This window comes from Montipora capricornis, chromosome 10, assembly GCF_036669925.1.
Source record: "Montipora capricornis isolate CH-2021 chromosome 10, ASM3666992v2, whole genome shotgun sequence".
Lineage (NCBI taxonomy): Eukaryota > Metazoa > Cnidaria > Anthozoa > Scleractinia > Acroporidae > Montipora > Montipora capricornis.
In genome coordinates this window covers 59,331,373-59,354,187 of record NC_090892.1, presented here as the reverse complement: position 1 = coordinate 59,354,187, position 22,815 = coordinate 59,331,373, and the positions used below count along the sequence as shown (strand labels likewise).

Sequence of the window (22,815 nt, the reverse complement as noted above, 5' to 3'; positions counted from 1 at the left end):
GTTTTGTGTTTGTTTGAGGTACATATAGCTTTTGCCACGCAAAAATATGCTTTGAACTCTAACTTCTCGAAAATGCTATCATTGTGTATCCCTGAAATTGAACGCTAAAATGACGTCGAAGATCTTTGGAAACAAAGTAACATGCCTTCTTAAATACGTCATGGTCATTGCATACAGTAATGAATTTAAGTTTGATGATTTTTGTCTCTTTTCAATCTCCGGTGTGTCGTTTACCAAAGATTACACATCCGCATGAAAGCCCCACAAGGGGCACAAAAAGCTGTTTGTTCCGTCTTGTTTTTGCTTTTTTTTTTTCTCTCTCTCTCTCTCTCCCTATTCGGCTTTGCTTGTAAGAGTAATCCCCTTATCTAAGTTGTTAATATTTTTCATGAAGAAATCTTGGATTTGATCTTGTACGCAAAACTTCTGTAAAAATTAACTTATAGCTTACTGTGAAAGCTTTTACAGTTATGCAATGTTGGATAATCGATTTAATTCCTTCCAAAGAGATTAATGAGTTTCTTTGATCAAGTTCCTGGGCTTATTCCTGTTTTTGTTTTCATTGTTGTTTTTGGTTTATTGAATGGCACATAAACGTCTTTCAAGTGCTGCCGGTTTATACAAGTGACTAAAACGAGCTAACAAAATCATTTCCAGCTTTAGTCACTTTTCTTCCAGCTTAGCTTGGGGGCGTAAACACTTGAAAGCAGCAATTAAAACGACAGGAACTCCTAGAGACAACAGATTTTTTTAATCAGTGTGAATCGTTCACGTAAATTAACAGCAAGAAATACGATCGTTCACGTGATTACATCGGTGCTGTAGATGCTCCTTCAATGCCGACAGAGCAGTGGGAACTTTAGTGTAGTCTATGTTGATGGAAAAACGAGATGGCTACGGGGAAAGTACTAAACAAAATGAATGTTTAAGCTGACAAAGGAACACGGACGAAAAAAAAAGGATGAACCCCTCGGCTGTGGGATACTTGCTAAAATGGTCTCAATGTTGTCCTCAGACTCGCGAAATAATACCAAGCCAGCCAAACGAAAGCGTCTACAGATACAGTTATAACCTGGGAATTCTGGATCTTCTTCTGCAGAGAAAACGCGATAAAGAAGGAAACTCAATAACAGGAAAGGCGACGAAAACTCAGCAAGATATCACGGGCGAATTCAATGCGTACGCTGTTTCCGAAAAGAATTTCTACCATATCGTACGAAACATGGATGTTTCTTCAATGTCAAATAGTGCATCGAAAGAAACCGAAATTGAGGAGAGGGAGATGGCAACTCTTGAATTGGCTTCAAGGTCAAAAATATTACTCATTGAGAACCACAGCAACAAAATACATGGTAGAGGTTGCTCTACGGGAAATGACAATTTTAAGGAACAAGAACCGGTTCAGCTGTCGAACGCACCAAATCCTGTGAATATACCCTTAAAAAACGATGAAAAGTCTTGTGATTCAGAAGGAAAAGAGAGTGACGGAAATGACAAAAATGGTAATAATGTCAAATGCGACCATTTCGGACACATTGAGAAAATTTGTCGCGTTGCGCGCTTTCTTGGAGTAAGTTTGCCTGCAAAAGAGTTGTACTCAAACTTAAATTCTCGAGAAAGATCCACGAATGTTATCTCGGCCGATCCAAGTAATGTTAAGTCTCTTGAACAGGTAGCACTTCTTAAAATCTTGAACAAACGATTTTAACATTTAGGTTACACATATATTTTAATTTGCACGAAGAAACTGAGAACTAATTAGACATAATTTAAGAAAACCACGAAAATCGGAGGCATCCAGTGGACATAAAATTAAAATAACCGTTTGGAATCCCTCAGCCACTGAAGGTAGTCTTATTAAAAAAAATACAATGTTCCTTGGAGTGTTCTTGAATGCCTTTGTTTCTCAAAACGTTAAATGCTTTTACATTTGTAAGAAACTGAAGAACGCCATGTAGCTTTTCCGGAGAGATTTATGTAGCTCGTGAATTCGCCATATGAATTTCTAAATTCAATCAGATTTTACTTTCCACAGCTTTTCAAAATAACCCAAGAAGTCTACGAAATATTTAAGATGAATGTGCAATATTTGCCGTTAAGTGCGCCCTAGAAAAGAACGATTGTTTTTGTTTCTTGTGTAGCTTGCGTGCAGTCATTTTTTTTTTTCGCTCTAAAATCTGAGGAACAAACGCGAAATTAGATCGAATTCATGCCAAAACCGAGAAAGGAAACCACGATCGTTCCTCCCATTTAGGGCAAAGTAGAGCCTGCTTTCAGTCAATTTCTTGGCTTCTTGCCTAGTAGTAATACAAAATACCTGAAATACTCGGCAGGTAAAAACCCATTTTAAAAATATTTTGGGAAGAACCTCTTGAGAGCAAAGAAACTCTGGATTTGTAATAATCTTTTTTATTGTCACTGCCATTTTTCTTTGCCATCATCATTTTAAGGGTATTATATATTAATTAATTAAAATTGATTTTTTAATGATGCTGACACATCAATTAGGTCTCAGTTGTCAAAGTATAGATCCTCCGGTAAGTATCACGTGTATGGACTTCTGTTTTCTTGTTATGGCGTTTCTAGCCAAACACATGAATCACAATCAACAATTACTACTATAGGGCCCTAAAGTCTGCCTTAAAATCATGCACATTCACTCAAGCATGGGATGTTGATTTTCTGTTGTGTTTCCATCCTTTTTGCCGTACCATTTGATCAAGCGAGCGAGAGATAAGAACAACATCAATTGCAAATTAGAAAATTCTAACTAAAGACAGCCGGCGACAATGCCCAAAAAGGTCCTTCCTGATGTTGCCCTAGGTCGCTGGAATGATTGGAAAGAATTATGCTCAACTAACTCACATTGTATCTCAGTGAATGAAATAAATGAAAATATTTGAAGTGCCGGTTAAAGCTGAAAGGGATAAGTAGTCCTCGCACGTATCTGGACAATTCAAGAAATCGTCTCTATTATAGACAATTGCTGGACTCATGTGTTCCTGCTCCCAGCTGAGTGGCTTCACGATCACAGCTCAGTTAGTAGAGCATTGCACCAGCATCTCAGAGTAGTTATGAGTTCGAATACCGTTGAAGCCACTTGAATTTTTCCCGCGTGTCTACAAGAGAAAATCGTGGCTTAAATTGTAAATGCGAGGATCACTTCTCCCTTTTACTTTTCATGCCAAAAAATTTTCGAGTAAAGCATAGCCTGATTTTCTCGAAAAAAAATCTTCATTACAGTTTATCACAATTTGAACTGGGCTACGACGAAACACTGACCCTTGATCAACTGATCCTCTACTGCCCCCCCCCCCCCCCCCCCCACCCCTCTTCCTTACTGACCCCGTCTGAATTGACTAGAAATGATAATTAACAATTATTCGCCGAAAAGCGAAGTGAATATTGGTGAGTATTTATCGAGACGTAGTCGAGGTAAATATTCCCCAATGTTTACTTAGCCTGAGGCGAATAATTGTTTTAGCGTAATTTTCAGCGGTGAATATCAAGGAAGTGCAAAACAACGGGCTAAAGCAAGATAAAAAGGCCCGAAAAGTGATTGATTGGCTTAGCAGCCGCGCCTCCAAAATCTTATATTCACCGAGTAGCGCGGTGAATATAACACTTAATTCTTATATTCACCGCTGGAAATTATACTAATAAGAATTAGTATAAACACACAGGTGATTATACAAAATCGCGCGCTCTCATTGGCTCGCTATCTCGGATTATCAGCCGATAATCACCTCGACCGACAAAACGCCCGCCAGTAGTCGTTTTGCCACTGTAAGTGAAGATGATTTCGCGGTGAATTTTTTTTTTTTCTCTTTTTTGAAATAATCACCTGTGTATTTATACTAAAACAATTATTCGCCTCAGGCTCAGTGATTACCGGTGAATATTCTCCTCGACTTCGTCTCGGTGAAGATTCACCGATAATCACTTCGCCTTCGGCGAATAATTGTTAAATATAATTATACATAAAGACCTATTTACCATAATAGAGAAACTATTTGTAAATCGGCTCACTTTCGAATTTCAAGATGGTCTGTCTGCTTCGTGCCATCGTTTCAGCACATACCTTATTTCTCTTTTCCAATGAGGTTAACGATTACTTTATCCCAAGGGGGTAAAATGAGACGAAAACGTCGCAACAAACCAGATAACACCTTCCATGTCAAAATCCCACGCGCAAAAGGATGAATGGACGACGGGACCTGGAACCGCTGAGCGTTGCAATTAAGAACCAACAACTTCCAGTTGTTCTTAGGCGGGTTCTTGTCTTTTCGAGGAAGTGGACTGCAAAACAGGTGATAATTCTTCGATTGCCTCGCTTTACACTCGTTCATTGGAAAAGAGAGTTAACATATGTGCTGAAAGGAGTTAAGACGATGGCACCGTCCTTCCGCAATCTTGAAATTCGAAGATGAGCCGATTCACAAATAATTTCTATTTTATCGTAAATAGGTCTTCATGTATAATTATATTCCTTATTATTATGTAGAGCGTGATGAAATACCAAGATTTTTCCTTTTACTAAAAAATCACATCTTCACCGTGCGCAGTGAACATATCATTTTTTTATTACACATAACATGAGAATTTTATTCCATAAAGCTCATTTGTACAAATCTATACGCTTTATTTTCACATGTGAAAAAGACCTATACAGCCAATCAGAATGGCGTACAGCTATTTCACATGTGAAAGTATAACCAATCAGCGATAGCGTAAAGGCGTTTCCATGCCAATCACTCGTGCATCTCGTGCAAATCGTGCAAATCGTGCAAATCGTACTTTGTTATTGAATTAAATTAAATTTGCATTTGGTTCTATTGTTAGTGAGTTTTTGTTTCTAATTCGCGTTCAGAAAACTATTTTAATGAAAATTCTCATGTTATGTGTAATAAAGAGTTTACGACATAGAAAGTGCTTTGTACGGGGTTTTATTCACTCGTTGTTTGTGTCAAAAACCCTCACTCGCTCGTTCCTCGCTCGTTCGGGTTTTTGACACAAACAACTCGTGCATAAAACCCCGTACGCCGCACTTTCTATGAAGTAAACTATTTATCTCTCACATGTGAGAATATAGGTGCCGTCATGGTAACGAACACGATGAACTAATAAAACGCGAGCTTCGTCTTCATCGTAAGATACTTTTGTGCTTCAATATAATTTTTCTCTACTACATTAACATTTCTATTACATTATCATGATTTGTTTTTCATAACTTTCATATCTTGTTTCATGTTACATAACATGCGTGTTTTAGCGGTTTGTGACCACTTTTTCATCACTTCGAAAATGAATAAAACCTGGACATTTCATCAACATCTATATAATAAAAAGAACATTACATGGCCGCTTGGTGATACGAATTTTATCTTCTCGTGCTGTAAGTATCTCTCATGAGTGAGCGAAGCGAATTAGTGAGAGATACTTTAAGCACTCGAAGATAAAATTCGTATCCCCGCGCGGCCATGTAATATCCTCTATTTATTATTTCCAGTCAATTTAGAGGGGGTCAGTAGGGGGGTCATTGTTTTGCTGTAGCCCATTGCAAGTCAATCGAAAACTCGGATTAATGAGCCAAAATATGTTTCCTTATCAAAGTTACTAACCTGCGATCACGCTATTTAGCATAGCCCATATGTTCTCTTTTTCGTTTCGATAAGTGTGCGAAAGTAAAATAGATCTTGTTCGCAGGTTACTAAGATACGGGTTACACATCACGAAAAACCGTTATAACGTTCAACTACGCAAATTTTCGAATTCCTTGGTCATCCGTCGCCAAAAATAGGAATGATTATTCTGTGAGCAAAAAATTATCGTTTTGCGACTGCGATCAACAAAAAAGCATTCTTTGAATTTTCAGCGTGACGCGTTATTCAAAATAGTGTGAAACGTTTCCTCTGGTGTTAGACTAAATAGAGCGTTTCCACGTGCCGTCACGACGGCCATGTTGGTGTCCCTGAACAATGGAAAGGCGCTTAATAAATCCTCTGGGAATTGAGCTCTATTATCATGCAAAAGTTATCTTTGGTTTCGGTGGAAAAGCAAGGTTACTGATCACGTGAGTGAAAACACTATATATACGGAAATCTTTCATCACTCCAATTTTGTCAGCTTATTTAATACAAAAGACTTGTTCGACAAAACGAGATAATCATATCAGCTGATTGTTCCTGTATAATTAATCAAACAGCTTCGGCCTGTGTAGAAATTTTGATCATTTGGAACAAAAATGTAGTCTAGAGGTGGGTCAGGGGAATTCTTCGAAACCATGACAACCTTTATGTTCTCTGCATGTGTGTGGACTCGAAGATCAGTAGAAAGCAATCGCACAAAAAGAGACCGACCGTTGACGTAACCTGAATGACAACTTTATATAAAATTATCAAGCTCTACTTACAAAAACTGAAAAAGAAGGAAACCCTTTACATACCAATAATAATTTATGGCACGCATAGATTTTCCACTATATATTGTTTCAAAAAGTCGTTCTGAACTTTGTTATCACACGTGCCCTTGGTGCGCTACGTCAGCTTATATTACCACTAGTTTCACGCAAGGGGCCTCGAAGTAGTCAGGTGGGACTAAACAGAAAACAGGGGCGATGCTTCTCATCAACTTTAAAAAAAAGGATGTTTTTGCAGTCGTTTTTAGTTAAAGGGGCCCTGCAATCTAGTGGCCCTATCTAAGGAATATCTGAGGATCACAATACCAAAAAGAATACCCTACTGAAGGACTGAGCACCTCAAACACCCTACCATGTAAGGCGGCACATACATATATAACATATATAAGAGAGTACTCCCTCCCACGCGGGGGTCTATCATATTATAAGTGACTCACTTGAGAAAGAAAGATGATGCCGCTGAGGGAAACACTGATCAACTGACAAACTTCACTGAGGGCTCGCAAGCCCCTTAAATATCTTCAAAAGCTTAGTTTTGCACCTAATCTCTACTTTTTAGCTGTTTCTGCTTCCACAAAAAAAATCATAACTTCAAATTATAAAACAACAAGAAAAGCATGCTTGCTTCTTCTGGTGACGTCTTCAGTCAGGATATTACTCCCGCAGGTAGAAACTGAAAAGAAAAGCAAACAACTTTAATTGCTTACAGATTCTTTTTATGTAGTCTCTTCGCCAGTCAATATCACAAGGAATCATCATTTGAAATCCGCAAAAGAAAAGAAAAAATCTCTGAATTGGAATCGAGATCATAACCTGCACAATTGATCACAATTGCTCCAGCTATGGCCCGCGCTACGAGACCAGACGGGAACAAAGGAACTTTATTTAAGTGTCTAGTCGTTCTAGCGTTGGAGCGCCAATTGGGGACACTTTAAACTGAAATTAACGATTAACGCAAATCAAGTCAAGTTAACTGTTGGTTTTTTAGGAGAGGGGAAAGCGGAGTATCCGGTGAGAACCTCTCGGTGCAGAGTTGAGAACCAACAAAATCAACCCAACACATATGACGCCAAGTCTGGTGGGAGGCGAGTGCTCTCACCACTGCGCCATCCCTTCACCCCAAGTAAGGAGTGGTTATTTGAGGATAAACAGGCTTGTCGCATGTCTGAAAATAGCAGGGTTAGGTCTCACTTGATCATAAAATTTGATCATCCATAAGCTACTAAAGGACAAATAGAGGATATGATTTATATTTTCCGCGTACATTAGTTTTCATGCTCATCAATTTTTCTGACATCAAAAAAGCACCAAACCACTATGGCCTGTTGTTCTTGGCCCACGTCTTTTTTACACTGAATCGTGCCGCGTCAGATGACAAGAAACACTGAAAGCCACCCTCCTTAATATATGGACAAATACATATGATAGCGTGTCCCTCGTTTCATTTTGTTTTTGTTCCTCGTTTGATGTAGCCTGCGTAGCAAGCGTTCCTGTTCGACAGAAGAGCTACGATACGATTTTCCGGAAACTGGCCGCGCGAAAGTTGAGGCAAGAGGCAAGACGACCCCCTAATTTTGAAAAACCCGTTCGCCCACGAACGGGGGCTTCCGATTGGTGCGTCACAGTCACAAAGATTGACAGGTGACAAATTTTCGACCAAAATTTTCCTTCTTAGTTCTAGCGTGACAAAGACAATGGCAGAAGAAAAGGAAAGGAAAGGAAATTCATTCAAGTGTCTAGTCGTTCTAGCGCTGGAGCACTAATTGGGGACACTGTAAACTGAAATTTACAATTAACACAAATCAAGTCAAATGTTGGTTTTTTGAGGAGAGGGGAAACCGGGGTACCCGGAGAAAACCTCTCGGTACAGAGTAGAGAGCCAACAAACTCAACCCACATATGACGCCGGATCTGGGAATCGAGCCCGGGCCACATTGGTGGGAAGCGAATGCTCTCACCACTGCGCCATCCCTGCACCCCGTGTGGAAGGCTTTGAATCGTGTGTTGAATTTGAGCGAATCGGTTCTCGGTTTTACATTGAAAAGGGAACAAGAACTGTCAATGCCCCCTCTCTTTAACTGTATAGATGATATGGCCGTTTTGCCAACAGAATTCGGAAAAAGCTTAATTTTTCAGATGATTGTCATGATGTTCTGAGCCTCGTTCGAAATATAAAAAAAAACCGAAGAACAGGTTTCTCGAGTATCATCGTCATTTCAAAGCATCATACGTGATCAAGTAAGTGGTTGAGGTAAATTCTACGGGAATGGCACCCTGTGATTGAAATGACAATCTGGACTGCTCGGACGATATCCATCAAGGAAAATTCAGTATTATTTACGCGTCAGCTGAAGCCGCTGTGGACAATTAAGCGTTTCCATAACTTACTAAAAGCAAAAGATCGGTTAATTAACAAAACTTTGGCAGCGCTTATTCTTGACGAAAAGCTTGGACTGGACTGAAGTAAGCTTTTCGTTCGCTTGCAAAAGATACTTAATATTTCCTCTCTACAGTCATGGAATTTTTTAAAGCACTTTTACTTGCTATTTCATGTACGATTTCGTGACGATTTGACCAAAAACGTACTGTGGAATATCAAACTAGCGAGGACGTTTTCCTCTAATTTCCATGAGATTTAGTACGATTCATTTTGTCAACCACTCTTTACCGAGAAATATCCAGCAAGTAGCACTGAAAACGTAGCTAGTTTTAAAATAAAACCTCTCAAACTGTTTCATGGTCAGCTTTTGTGGAGTTTTGCATTTAACTGCCTTTAAACATATCGAACTCTGTACGAGTTATGTTCCTAAATTTCGTATTTTACGAGCGCACGGGTTGCTTTAATATACATTCTGAAAATTGGCTGTTTGTTTCGACAGCTTCTTTCCAACCGCTCTGCAAATATCAGCTATAATTTGTCCGTAAGTTTCTTTTGTTTTCGACGGTTTAAACAAATTCTCAGAAGAAAGATAACCAGTCGTACCCGGCTGAGAAGCTGCCGTTACAAATTTATCTTTAAAATCACACTGGCAAATTCTGCATTTATCGCTTGGGTGTTTCGATTTCTCGGTGCCTCGGTTTGTTACTTGTGTTAACATGGTTATCTGTTATTGGCTAATTTGTTAATAAGACGTCAATCAGCGTGCGTCAAGTCAACCATTAAAAGGTGGGTGTTTTTCAAAAATAGGGGGTCTTCTTGCAAGCGTTCCCTCAGTCTCTTGCCTCAACTTTCGCGGGGCCAGTTTCCAGAAAATCGTTTCGTAGCTCTTCAGTCGAACAGGAACGTTTGCTACGCAGGCTACGTTTGATGCAGAAACACCAGGTAGCGAGTAAAGGTAATTCAAAATACACTCATGCTTGACTAAAGACAATATTTTAGCTGACAACATGATTCCATGCTTACTAAACAAAAGTTAACGATAAGATAGTCCCGACAGCCACTGACAGAAGCAGAATGAAGGCAATTGCAGCCACAACCCTTCAATTGTTCTCACCTATCCCAGAAACACCTAAGGCTTCAATACGGTTCCGTGAGACAGAGTATTCAATTCCTGAATCAATCGTTCTATGCAATGTCACTTAACCGTTGAGAATTACTCCTATTATGTTACCTGAGAGACATCGCCATCCCCACCGGCAAAATAAAGAAAGAAGCCACGATGGAAACTGAAAATAAAGAGAGGTATTGTGAGTTCACGTAGATATTTACTGTCGCCAGGTGGTAAAGTTGAATATTTAGCACGGAGTCCACAAATATGGCTGGCCATTCGTTTCACAATTATGACACTATGTATATGTTGTTGGTCAAATCCGGTTTCAGGTCGAATCCATTTTGACCTGTAGGTTAAACTGGTGACCTAATTTTACCTAAGTTGAATATGCACTCTACCTAGTTTAAAGAAGCTATCAACCCACCAAAAAGGATTGAAAACACCTATACCTTCCCTCCCGCTCTGTCTTACGCACCTCAACACATCTTCACAATGTTTCGTATCATCTTAGCGGTTTGGGTATTCATACACTTATCCATTCAGTCTCAACATTACAACATAGTAAGGGAACAAAGAACTGTACTATGCACTTACATGTACTCGCACCCTCCAATTCTATAGTCCTGTGTCTTCACCACTGCCACGATGAACATGCTCAACCCAACACAGTTCTTTTCTTTATTTACTTTTCCATAATATGTCAATTGACATCCATGTATAAGAACCAAAAGTTATCCTAATTTTTCTCTAGGCTTAATTTAGACTTCAATTCATTTGGGTGTGTATTCAACCTAGCCTAGATGAAAACAGATTCAACCTGAGAACGGATTTTACCGGCAACATATACAGGGTTTTTGCTAACGTATATCTACAATTTTCACTGGTGTATGGGTTTTTTTTAAGCCCAGTTATATCACGTACACGCCAATTCTCAGACGTTTGGTATTTGTGAACGTACACTGAACAAACACAAATATGATCACAAATATCCTAGTGCGCCAAAAACGCACATTTGTCTTTTGACGTTTGTGTATATACGTGATTTTTTTAGACGAGATGTTGTATAAGGCTTCGTGCAAACGGAAGCAACATCGTTGGCTAACAAATTCCCAACATTGTTTCACAAAGATTGAGACTGGTCAAAATGTTGAGCCCACAACTCACAACATTTCTTTGGCTTCGTGGTCACCGAAGCGTAGCGCAGCAAGCATAGCTCTTCCATCATTGTTGGGGCCACGCACACACATTATCTAAAACCATTTCAGGTGATTCAAAAAAGACTCGTGAGAGTTATAACATTCTCGCACCCACAAGCTCACACTGAAATTCTATATTAATACTATATTAAAATTAAGTGATGTAATTAAAATTCAGATTCTTCATTTTGTTTATTCCTGGTTCACTTATTACTTCCACCAATCTTTAATGATTATTTTCAAGTAATGATAACTTATTTCTTAAAAATACTAACACTAATCAAAATGGTCTAAGGTCGCTTCAAAGTAGCAGTTCTCGGTTGTGGAATTCCTTCGACAAATGTTCAAAGTTTATTTCTTCCCTCTGGGCTTTTAAAAATCATATCACATCTCTAAAACGTAATAGTTATAACAACTAGACAATCTCAACTCTATTCCATTTATCAAACATAGTTTAAATCTTACTTAATAAATCTACTTTATTAGTTTCGTAATGTAGAAAGCATTCTTTCTTTATTCATTTTTATCACAACTAGGTTAATTACTTTTAAATGCACTGTAAACAGCAATTAAACTTTAGCCTTGGACTCCCCACTTGATTAGATTGACGTCTACTTGGGCAGTCCAGACTTCTGGCAGCTTTCTTTTCTTTTAATTTCTTGTTATTTTGTATTTTAGTAATAAATTAAATATTTCATTGTAATTACTGTAACCTTGTAAATAGGCCTAGAAGTAAAGTAGAGTTATTATTGTTATTATTGTTATTGTCATTATTATTACATATGGTCTCCATGGAGATGGCAACGCATTAACATGTTGAAAACAAGATAGAAGCCGAATTTTGTCAGTTTACAAGGTCTTGTGGGTGGAATCTTTCCCATAATGCACTTTGTAACGATAAGTGAAGTCTCTTATTGACCAATCAACATCCGCGTACTCCATGTGCTTTGAAGGCCAAGTTACTCAGCATCCGGGGTCTTGCAGTTTTGTGTGTGTTATCGCTGCTTGCTGTATACATGTTGTGTTAAAAATACAACTGGAATAAAAGCTTGAAATTGTGTGTTGGCGTTCGAACCTCTCAAGGATCTAGTTTAAAGAAACGGAGTACTTAACTTGGTGTCAGAAGTGGGTATATTTTGAGCGATTACAAATCAGAAGCAAACACACGTGTGGATGGGTTATTTGAAATCAGTTGAAACGCCTTCTGACCCACCGCCAACGCAGCAAGTGCCTCAAGTCAGCTCCTTTATTTAAAAGTAACGTTTCGCCACCGCCACATGTAGAATTCAAAGGCAATCTACAGCTTATTTGGAAATAGTGGAAACAAATACAGTAGAATGCCTATGAGCTGCTAACACGCCTAGACCAATCAGAGTTGGCAAGTATTCACGCAACCACCTGTTCCAGACTTGATTGACGATGACTTGCGTCTGTTTCTAATGTTTATTATTGGAGATCTTAATGTCAGCAAAAACACCACAGGGGAAAACTGGGTTTGCGCGAGAAATGAGGAAATGATTTGGGGTTACAGCTTCCACTGCTGCTGGAACTAACTTCTGTTAGAGGTTTGCTATTCACAAGGGCCTCCGTTTCGGCAAAGGCTGTTTCCAAAACTTCATCTTGACCATGCAGTACAACTTTCAGGGCCTTCTTGCATGACTGTACTAAACGTTCCCAAATACCGTCCAAATGTGGGGAAGCAGGAGGATTAAAGTGTCACTGAATTTACTTCTGACACAAAAAATCAGCAATTTGCGACTGGTTCCAGTTGCACAGGCTTTGCTTGAGCTCTCTATCAGCGCCTATAAAAACGGTACTTCAGAGTATATGTCAGGTGGTGGGCCACGCCTTGCCACAAATCCTCTTAGTGCATAAATAAAAGAATCAGTCTCTAATGAACTGACTACGTACTTCAAGGTGCTCTGCCCGTGTGACCAGGAATGTGAAGAGACACCCATAACGCTTCTCTTGCTTGTGCTAGTGTTTGACCAAAACAAGCAACGCCAACTTTGAAAAAGGGTGGTGCTATTTGCAAAAGATCTTTTGGGAGAGTTGCTATCAAAGGAGTTTGACGCTTGATTCTTCGCCTTCTGCACAGTGAACAATTGTGAAGGACTCTTCTGACTGTAGATCAAGAGTAAGGGATCCAATTAACCTCAGCTCATTCGAACGTGCTCTGTGCCTTCGTGGCTGACCTTCTTATGATAATCCTGAATAATTAGCCGGCTTAGTTGATGGTCTTGAGAAATGATAACCGGGTCCTTAACATCGTAGAAACAGCTGCCCCACCAATTCTCCCGCCAACCCGGAGAATGTGGCTTTCACTTATAAAGGGGGTCAAGGTCTTCACGCGACTTTTGCACCAATAGATCTTCTAACCTTAGTATTGATAATTTCAGATGGAAATGCTTCCTATTGTACAGACTTGATCCACATCAGTCTCACTTCCTCGATTTCCTGAACTTCCAGTGCGTTGGTTCTTGCCTGGTTATTTGTTTTGTCTCTTCTGCAATTTTCAATGAACCTTCGGACATGAGCGGTGACTCGACAAACTTAAGTGAATGAGGGGTATTTGGACAGGTCTATAAACTGTGGGATAAGCAGTGGGGTAGTTCCAGCTGAAAGAACAATCTCAGCGCCATCGTCAGCGTTAGGATTAGGCTTTGTGTTTGAAATATCATCTGGCCAGTGTTCTTCTGCATGGAAGCAAAAGAAATAAAGCGTCCATTTAATTACCAACTGTCAGGAGTAATCGCATCAGGCCACGACAGACATAATCCGCTGGATTTAGTTTGCCAGGGCAACGGGCCACTGGTGTGGTTCCGAAGTATCTAAAATTTCAGAAAGTCTGTTTGCAGTGAAAGAAGGATGACGCTTTGATGGTCCACAAATTTGTTCAATAGCAGTACTAATGTCAGTCCAAAAGTAGATGACAGAGATTTCATAATCATGTTCCCCCAGAATCATATTGACTAGTCGAACATTGAGAACTGCTGTCTGTAATTCCTGTCAGCGGATGATCAATGGTTTAACAGGCGCAACACGAGTCTTAGCAGTTACAAATGCACAATGTCTCTATCCACCAGCATACTCGAACCGAAAGCACGCCACATGGCCAAATGCCCTTTCACTTGCGTCACCAAAGAGAATTCTGAGGGCTTTCCCAGTTCCTTCTGCCAATCAGACCATTTTTGTAAACTTCAGGAATTTGCTCGTCCCATCCCTGGCGAAGCTTCCACAGAGATTGAAGGAATATTCTCGTTCTGACAGCAACCAATGGAATCGAAGATTGAAGCAGTAAGACTGATAACTTTCCGTCTTGTATCATTTTGGACATTCCAAGTAACTCCAAAGGGTCTCCCAACTGGTAATAGGCTTTCATATCCAATACTCCGCACAGAGTGTTCTTGTTCCTTCTCTGGGATTGCATTAACCAAGACTGACTGGCCTTCTTCAGGGACTGCAACCTGATTAAACGTCGCGTCGATATCAGCCGACACTGCTAATTGTTTCTGCCAGAAACGCATTAGGATACCAACCAGGGAGTTCAAAAGGTCTGGCCCTGTAGTCAGACAGTCGTTTAAAGAAATTCTTTGGTAACGGGATGCTATATCACTGTCACGGCGGACCTTACCAGGTTTGTGCGGGTGTACCACAGGGTGGTGTGGTAGATACCATTCATGCAAAACAGGTTTTGACAAATCATCCTTTGTTAACGTCTTGATATATCCCTTCTGCAGATGATTCTCTCCAATTTCATGGTATTTTTGCTTTAGTTGTGGGTCAGTTTCAAGGTGTTTTCCCAACAATTCCAAGAGCCTTTCTGCATCGACTCTGTAGTTTGTCAGAGTAATAGTTGGGTTCTTCCAAATAAGGCCAACTTCGTTCCTCCCATCGACCTTGCGGGTTGTCCCATCGACCTTTCGGGTCGTCAGAACCATTTCATCTTCCCTTGAACGTAGCTCATCACCCTCATATTTGCATCTAAATGATTCAGTTTACCACCATGTTTTGACGAACTCGTTCAGTTCCTCCTCACATGAGGTAACATGTACAAAGTTTACAGACTCAGACTTCAGAATGTATCGTGGAAGGTTTTCCGTGACAGTCCAACAAAGTTAAGTCTTTACTCCAAAGTAGGAATCCTTTGGTCCTTCACGTATCTCTCTTGGGATAATAATGTCAGTGACATCACTTCCAAGAACAACTCTAACTTCTGCTCCGCTAACATCTTTGAGCTCAAGGTCTGCCGAATGATTCCACCGAGACTTGACATTTTTCATCTTTAACTGTAACGGGAGGTAAGTTCAACTTGTCGGCAACCAATGCATTCTCAACTGGATAACGAGTCGCCTGCATGCTAACGGGACCAACTTCGAATGATACTGTTCTCGTCTTTAAATGATAAATTACTTGAATACCAAACAGATCAAGGGATTCTGATGGACCATTCAAACTGAGTTGACCGGAATGTCTCGCACAACTAGAGAACAAGTGCAACCGTGGTCCAAAAGGGCAAGTACATTAAGCTGTTCACTAGCCCCATGTAGAGTCACTTGGACTACATGGAGTAACACTCTTGACTCTTGCTAGTTTAAGTAAGTACCTTATTATTGGGTCAAACTTGCTACCGTACAGTGTACACTAATTTGGGACACAAAACTACAATTAACTAACTAATAATTAAAAATATAAGATATAAATACATGTGTAAGTATTAATAAATATATATCAGACACTCGTTAGTTGTTACATAAAAGACAGTCTTTACACGTTGTAAAATAAGCAGTTTTGAGGTGCTTTTTAAAATGTCCAATGATTCATACGATTGAATAAATTTGTCAAGTTTGAACCAAATGACAGGGCCTAAATAAGTCAGGCTATGTTTGCCATAAGCAACAGCCCAATATCTAGGTATGGCGAAATCAGAATTTCTAAGATGATATTGAGAATTGGTAACAATAAATAAGTCTGCAACGTAGGGGGGCGCCAGCCTTTTCTTCATTTTGTACATTATGTTTGCAATGGCTTGCAGTCGTCGCGTTTGAAGTGTTGGTAGTTTCGCTCTTTGCAGGAGTTCCTCATTTGTCAATTTATTGTCACAATACACAGCGCAAGGTGCTCGTTCTTGAATTCGTTCTAGTTTTCTGGCATCAGAAGAACGACAGAAATGCCAGGCAGTCTGGCAGTATGAAAGATAAGGTAGTGTAGTAAATTTAGCAGGTGTCGGAATAAGGTTACGTAATCTCAGAAGAACACCAGTTTGACAGGATACATTTCCACAAACATTGCGTACATGACTCGAAAATGATAGTTGATCGTCTAAGTGCCCTTAATAACGATGTGTAAATCCTTGTGATAATTCCTCGGGCCCAGACGTATCACCTGCTACTTTGAAAAAATTTCCTTGTAAAAGATTGTTGTTGTACCACTCAGAGATGTTGTTTGCTTCCTCAGTTAAAAAAAACATTCCGCCTCGTTAGTTGTATTCGCCTTTGAAAACAGTTGGTGGTCATCAGCGTACATAAATAGCCTGTTTTCATCAATGGAGAAATGTAGATCGTTTTGAAAAACATTCCAAAGAAGAGGCCTGGTCGTGTACCAACCGCTTGTTGTATCTTGACTGATCCTCTCCGTTTTTCCTGTTTCTCAGATATGATCGCATCAAGGCTAGTGAATTATTAGAACCATATTCAGGTTGTTTGCTGCATGCAAATCCTCACTGTATCCAAAACGCTTGAAGGTTTTAACGGCAGTTGATACTATATCCGAGAACCGACGGGCCTCATGTAAACGTTCGTCACTCAGCTTGTTCTCATAGGCTTTTACCACAATATGAGACTTTCCAAATCTCGATCCCAATTTCTCGAAAGCTTCACTGTAGAGTTCTCCACTGTAACCATAGGGGTTAATGAAGTTCCATGTTCAACACCAAAACAAGGTCAACAGTTGCAAGTCAAATTTGGACATGGACAATTAATTTCTGGAGAAGGGGTAACAGCTGCTTCACTACCCAGTACAATTATTTTGCGGTCGTCTTTAGACTCATTACCAAAGTTGAAACTTGACACCTTAGATGGTGGTCCTACTTTTCGGAGTGATTATATTTCAATGTTTCAGTCAATTATTGACGATGCACATATCTCCTCCAATTCAAAAATGCACCACTTGCGGAATGCAGTTACGGGAAGTGGAAGGGCAAAGGATGCAATACAAGGTTATTGTCCAGGTAAATCATTTGTTTTGATTTCAACAGCGTCCTCCTGCTCGAGTCAGACAGGAATGGTCTCTTCATCTTCAAAATCTTTAAGCCTTTGTTGAAGACTTTCAGGACCACGCTCCTCAATTACTAAAGCTTCAGCTGCAGTCGTCCGATATGAAGGAATTCGGAGCATGATCCAGAAAATGTGAGGCTTTGGAATACGGAATCCAGAGCGTGGAATCCAGAATCCATGGGATGGAATTCAGAATTCACAAAATTCGTTGGGATCCAGGATCAATCTCGGTGGAACCCGTGAGTTTGGAATCTGGAATCCACGACTCGGGATCCGGGATCCATTATTCGGGATCCAGAATCCACGGGCTGGGATCTGGAATCCAAGGGCCACCTGGATTACTTTACATAAGGCGTCTTCAGGCTCATATATCGAACGCTGTTTCTCAAGTTTTAATTCTGTTTCCAAAAGCACTCTTTCAACATCTTCCTTAGCTTTCCACAATTTCTTTTGCAACTCAGCATAACTATTGATCTTTCGCAATTTTCCCTTTGCAACTTCCTTTTGTTTTCGAGCAAATGCTTAAGTTGTCGCTGCTTTTACTGTAAGATCTACAATACTATGTTGGAAGCCTCTGATCTCCGACTAAGTGCTGAACTCGCTACCGAAATGTCTTCGCCAGAACGGTCGTTTAAATGTAAGGATGCCTCATCTAATGCTCCATTTACCGGGTTAAACTCAACATCATACCATTACAGTACTCTGGAATCACAATAGGAACACAAAAACCTTGCTAGAGAGATGTCGTGAACGGAACAAGGGCGGGCAAGTTCACCTTCAAGTGTGCTGATGTGCACTTCTTTGGTCGCCGTCTCACCAAAGACGATTTGAAGCCTGACCTGGATTCAGTGGCAGCAGTTCTAAACATAAAGAAGCCCAGTGACGTAACTCTGTTCAAAGGCTCATTGGAATGGCAAAGTACCGATCCAAATTCTTTAGTGATCTCTCCCAAGTGTGCGAACCAATCAGTCGTGTAACACACAAGGAAGTCCCATTGTTCTGGGGCAAGGAACAAAATGAAGCTTTCGGTCATGTTAAGAAGGCAGTCACCTCTGCACCCTTTCTTGTAGTATTTTGACTCATCAAAGGCTACTGAAGGAAGCGGAGATGCCTCATCCAAAGAAATGTAATTTGTACTTACTCCAGACGATCATCCTCTTAATTCACGCCAGCCGGGCCATGCCACAAGCAGAGCAATGATATTCTCAAATAGAGAAAGAGCTTTTTGCTTCGGTATTTGGCTTAGAGCACAATCACCAGAACATGTATGGCAGAAAAGTTACCATTTTCACCGACCTCAAGCCTCTGGTTTCCATCTCGAGTAAACTGTTTGTCTCGACCCCTAGGGTTCTACAGAGGCTCCCTCTTCGCCTTCATCAGTATGATGTCGATATTATGTACCGTCCAGGCCGTGAAATGTACCTAGCAGACACCCTGTCAAGAGCATATCAGAGCACCAACACGAAACAGCCAAAAAGATCAGAATCAGAGAAGTTAATATGACAGTACTCATTCAATCGAATACTTGGCAATCTCAGAGCCACAATTGAATGAGACCAAGCAGGAGACAGCACAAGATCCAGCCTGCCGATCCTAAGACATGTGATACTCGAAGGATGGCCTAACGACACAGCCTCTGTACCACTTGAAGTACTCCCATACTTCAACATTAGAGAAGAGCGAGAAGTTTGGGACGGCATCATTTTCAAGAGACTAGTAGATGTATCATCCCTCAAACTCCAAAAAGGAAAGTGAAAGAGAAGATTCAGAGGGCTCATACTGGAGTTCAACGCTGTCTTAGGAGAACGAAAGAAGTAGTCTACTGGCACTCTATGAACCAAGGGATCACCAACTATGTAAAGCAGTGTAACATTTCCGACACCTTTGCAAGTCAGAAGCGTCGTGAACCTCTAATCATACATGATGTCCCGAAGCGTCCTTGACAGAAAGTTGGCTGTAGCCTTATGTTACGACCATTGCTGCTGAATTTGCCCACCGAACAAAGACTGTTTCTATTTCGTTCGCATTAATCATCGAAGAAATCCTGCCATTCGTACACGACTTTTTCCTCTTTCTTTTCTCCCCACGAGTCATCGCCGCTGTCCGAAGCCACGTAAGTTTCCAATTCATTCAGTCCAGCAAGTAGGTCCTCTTCCTCTTCTCTCCGCATTTTTGTAACCCAACAGTGTTTACCTTTGAGCACAAAGGATACATATGCAGAGACGACTACTATTCCGGCTATTTTAAAGTTGATAGACTCCAAAGGAAGACCGCAAAAGTAGTGGTAAAGAGGTTGAAGCATCACTTCTCCAACCATGGGATACCAAACAACCCCCAGATCAACAATGGCCCTCCTATCAACTCCTAAGAGTTCAGAGCGTTCACTGCAGCTTATAAATTTGAGCTCGTGACCAGTTCACCTAATTACCCACAGAACAATTGTTGTGAGGAAAATGAGGTGAAGACGGCAACGTAACCTCGGCTGCACGTTTCAAGGACTTTGAAATGTCTTAGATTTTGTTTGACTTTTATTCATTGACTTCATTTTGTTCAAATGTTTGCAGTTTCAATATCACAAGACCTAACGCGTAGTTATTAGGGACTGTCAAGAACACTTTGCATGCCTTTGGATACATTCGTTTCTTTTTCACTACAAGAGGAAGGGTGTAACGATAAGTCAAGTTTCTTATTGTCCGATCACAATCCACGTGCTCCACGCGCTTTGTAGGCCAGGTTACCCAGCATCCGGCGGTCTTGTAGTTTTGTGTGTGTTTTTGCTGCTTGCTGCATTTACGTTGTGTTAAAAATACAACTAGAGGAAAAGCTTTAAATTGTGTGTTCGTTCGAACCTGACAAGGATCTAGTTTAAAGAAACAAAGTAAATAATACACAGCACGTCCTTACATTGTTGGGAGTTGTTGCATCGGTTTGCACAACACTGCCAACACCATCCAACATCCTGCCTTACCTACTCCTTCCAAAAATATTGGGAGTTGTCGCGCCATTTCGCACGGGGTTTAACTAAGAAATATCGACTTATACCGTCAGCTCTAACCGACGAAACCTTAAGCTCAGGTAGCCCTTTGGGAGCTCCCAACCAGCATAAAATGTAAGACTTTTTATTATATGACTAGCTCCGTGAGCGGGCAAGATGAACCCGCGCTGTGATTGGCTACCCGAGCGGGCAAGATGGATCTATAATACCCGCTCGGTACTTCTCGCTTGGTCCCGCAAGATCAAAGATTATTTTTTTGGTGTTTTATCCCATATAATAAATCTTTATTGGCCAAGATTGTTCGGTGAAGATGGCTGGATATTGGCCAAGTTCTTTTTTGCGTGTTTATGGACCGAGACGAAGTCGAGGTCCATAAACACGCAAAAAAAGAAATTGGCCAATATCCAGCCATCTTGACCTCACGCTTGGTCAATAACCCATATACGTAAATTTTACGATCGTACATAACAGTTCAAACGTTCCACGTTCACTCCGCTTTCCATCCATTTGTGGTATAGCCTACGTAGCTGGCGGAATTGTTGACGTGGAGAATGGGGTGGGGCGCTGTGAAATACCGCCTGGCCGAAAACTGGCATTTTTTTTAATGCCGCTCACTTTGAATCCAATTACGAACAGCCAATCTGTAATGCGGAACCAAGTTGTATATTACAAGTGTCAATATTTTGGCGCAAAACCTATGAGCAGCATGCACGGGAGATAGTACACACAGTGAACACAGATGTTAATTTGGAAACCATGGAAAGGATAGATATATCAAAGAAGCAAGTAAATGACGTAGACTGTCAAGTAAATCCGTGAACGATTGCTGTAGTTTATGTGCATGTAATCTGAAACTGCAATTCGGAGATTTTTAAAAAAGAAACCCTTTTTAATATCCACCAAAACCTGGTTTAAATCAAGGGAGAGAATGAATTAACCACCGATCGACGATGCAAACGAGGGAATCATCACACCTCAAGCCAAGAACTCTCCAACGGCGACGCGGAGAAGGAATCATTCCCCGACGATCTCAACAAACCTGTCCTTTAAGTTCCATCGAAAGAAAGCGGCTTTATGATGACCGTTTGAAAATAAGCTTACGGGCCAGCCTAAAGGAAAAATCACTTACTTAGCCGGTGGCAGAGGGAAGGGCCCGCGGGTGTGATGGTCCTGGTGATCAAGTGATCAAGTACCCCCCACTGAGTAAATAATTTTACCTTTAGGCCGATCGCTGCTTGCTTGTGTTTTTTCGCTAGTTGGCAGCCCTCAAAGGAGCTTGGGCTATCTGTAAGTATTGAGTTGGCATTAGTGTCCCAAGGTTAGGCTAAGGGACTGTGCTATAATTATCAGGAGGGGGGCTGAAAAATCAAAAAGGGGGGTGGGGCAACCTGTAAACTCACAACCTAGGGGAGGGAGGGAAGGGGGGCCTGACATGTAACTTTCTATATAAAAGCAAGAGGGGTGGTATCTAATTTTCTTGTGGGCAATCTGACTTAAAGATTCAATAAGGGGATATCCCATAATAAGATGTAACAGAAAGCGTGCCCCTTCCCGCCTCAAGGTAATATAATACATTAAACAAAAGAGATTTTCAGCCTAGATTTGATTGACGTGTTCTTGATATCAGAAAATCAGAAAATTTCCGTCCGCTCGGTGACCAGGTTTTCGGGCAGGCGGTATTTCACTACGCTTCTCCCCATTCTCCGCGCGGCATTTGCTTCTCGCGCCAACAATACCACCACGTACGCAGCCTATTTGTGGTAGGTAAAATGAGATAAGAAGCTACCGACAGGCCTGCACAGACTCCTTCAGTGTGGTTTTTGGGGCCTTGCATTAGAGCCCTAAACTTATATTTTTGCTCTGACGAGCGTGCCACTCTTTTGTATTACAGAAGGAGTGAACTCAGGTATACTTAAGGGGACTAAGGAAGCTTTTTTGGCAAAGAGCCGTACAAAAAAGGTTGCATTGATGGTACTATAAAGTAACTTTTTCAATGGAAATCTGACAACTAGTCCCAGTCCTCTGCCGTACGTTTCAGTGAAAAACAGTATTATCGTCACCAGAACCTTGGATCGACCCAGGGGTCTGGGAAACTCCATCTAGGAGAACATGCACTGTAGGGTTCTTTTAGCCAAAGATTGGCTATTTGAACATTATGGCACTTGCTCACTCCTCGTGCTAACATGAATGCACCAATTAGAGACGCTTTTGATTGTTCTTCACGAAAACCAATGAGACAAGACGTAGACAGTTTGTTTCAGGGTTCCCCAGAATTCTTATCTCCCTCAGTGAAGAGAAGAACTCTGAGGTCGAGATTGTGAAAAACAGGTAAAAGCTCCCAGGAAACTAAAGGAAGAGCCGCTTTTCACCGGATGGAAACCGTCCCATCATTGTTCGTAAACTGTAGCATGGAATTTCTATTTGAACAAAGAAATGGAAC

The 22,815-nt window shown here is 40.8% G+C and overlaps 1 protein-coding gene across 4 annotated transcripts in view; it reads right to left on the bottom strand.

Moving 5' to 3' along the window:
* Window positions 1-6,361: 6,361 nt before the first annotated feature.
* LOC138021792 (uncharacterized) overlaps window positions 6,362-22,815 on the bottom strand; it is a 41,783-nt gene continuing 25,329 nt past the window's right edge. For 2 of the 4 annotated variants that reach the window (XM_068868799.1, XM_068868798.1), the window contains exons 6-7: window positions 10,030-10,084; window positions 6,362-7,091 (exon numbers count right to left, since the gene is read on the bottom strand). In XM_068868799.1, coding sequence (XP_068724900.1) covers window positions 7,073-7,091; window positions 10,030-10,084 — 74 coding nt within the window. In that variant the 3' untranslated portion in view covers window positions 6,362-7,072. Of the gene's footprint in view, window positions 7,092-10,029; window positions 10,085-21,481; window positions 21,661-22,815 lie in introns of those variants that run through there. The other 2 variants (XM_068868797.1, XM_068868796.1) reach the window with 1 other exon arrangement.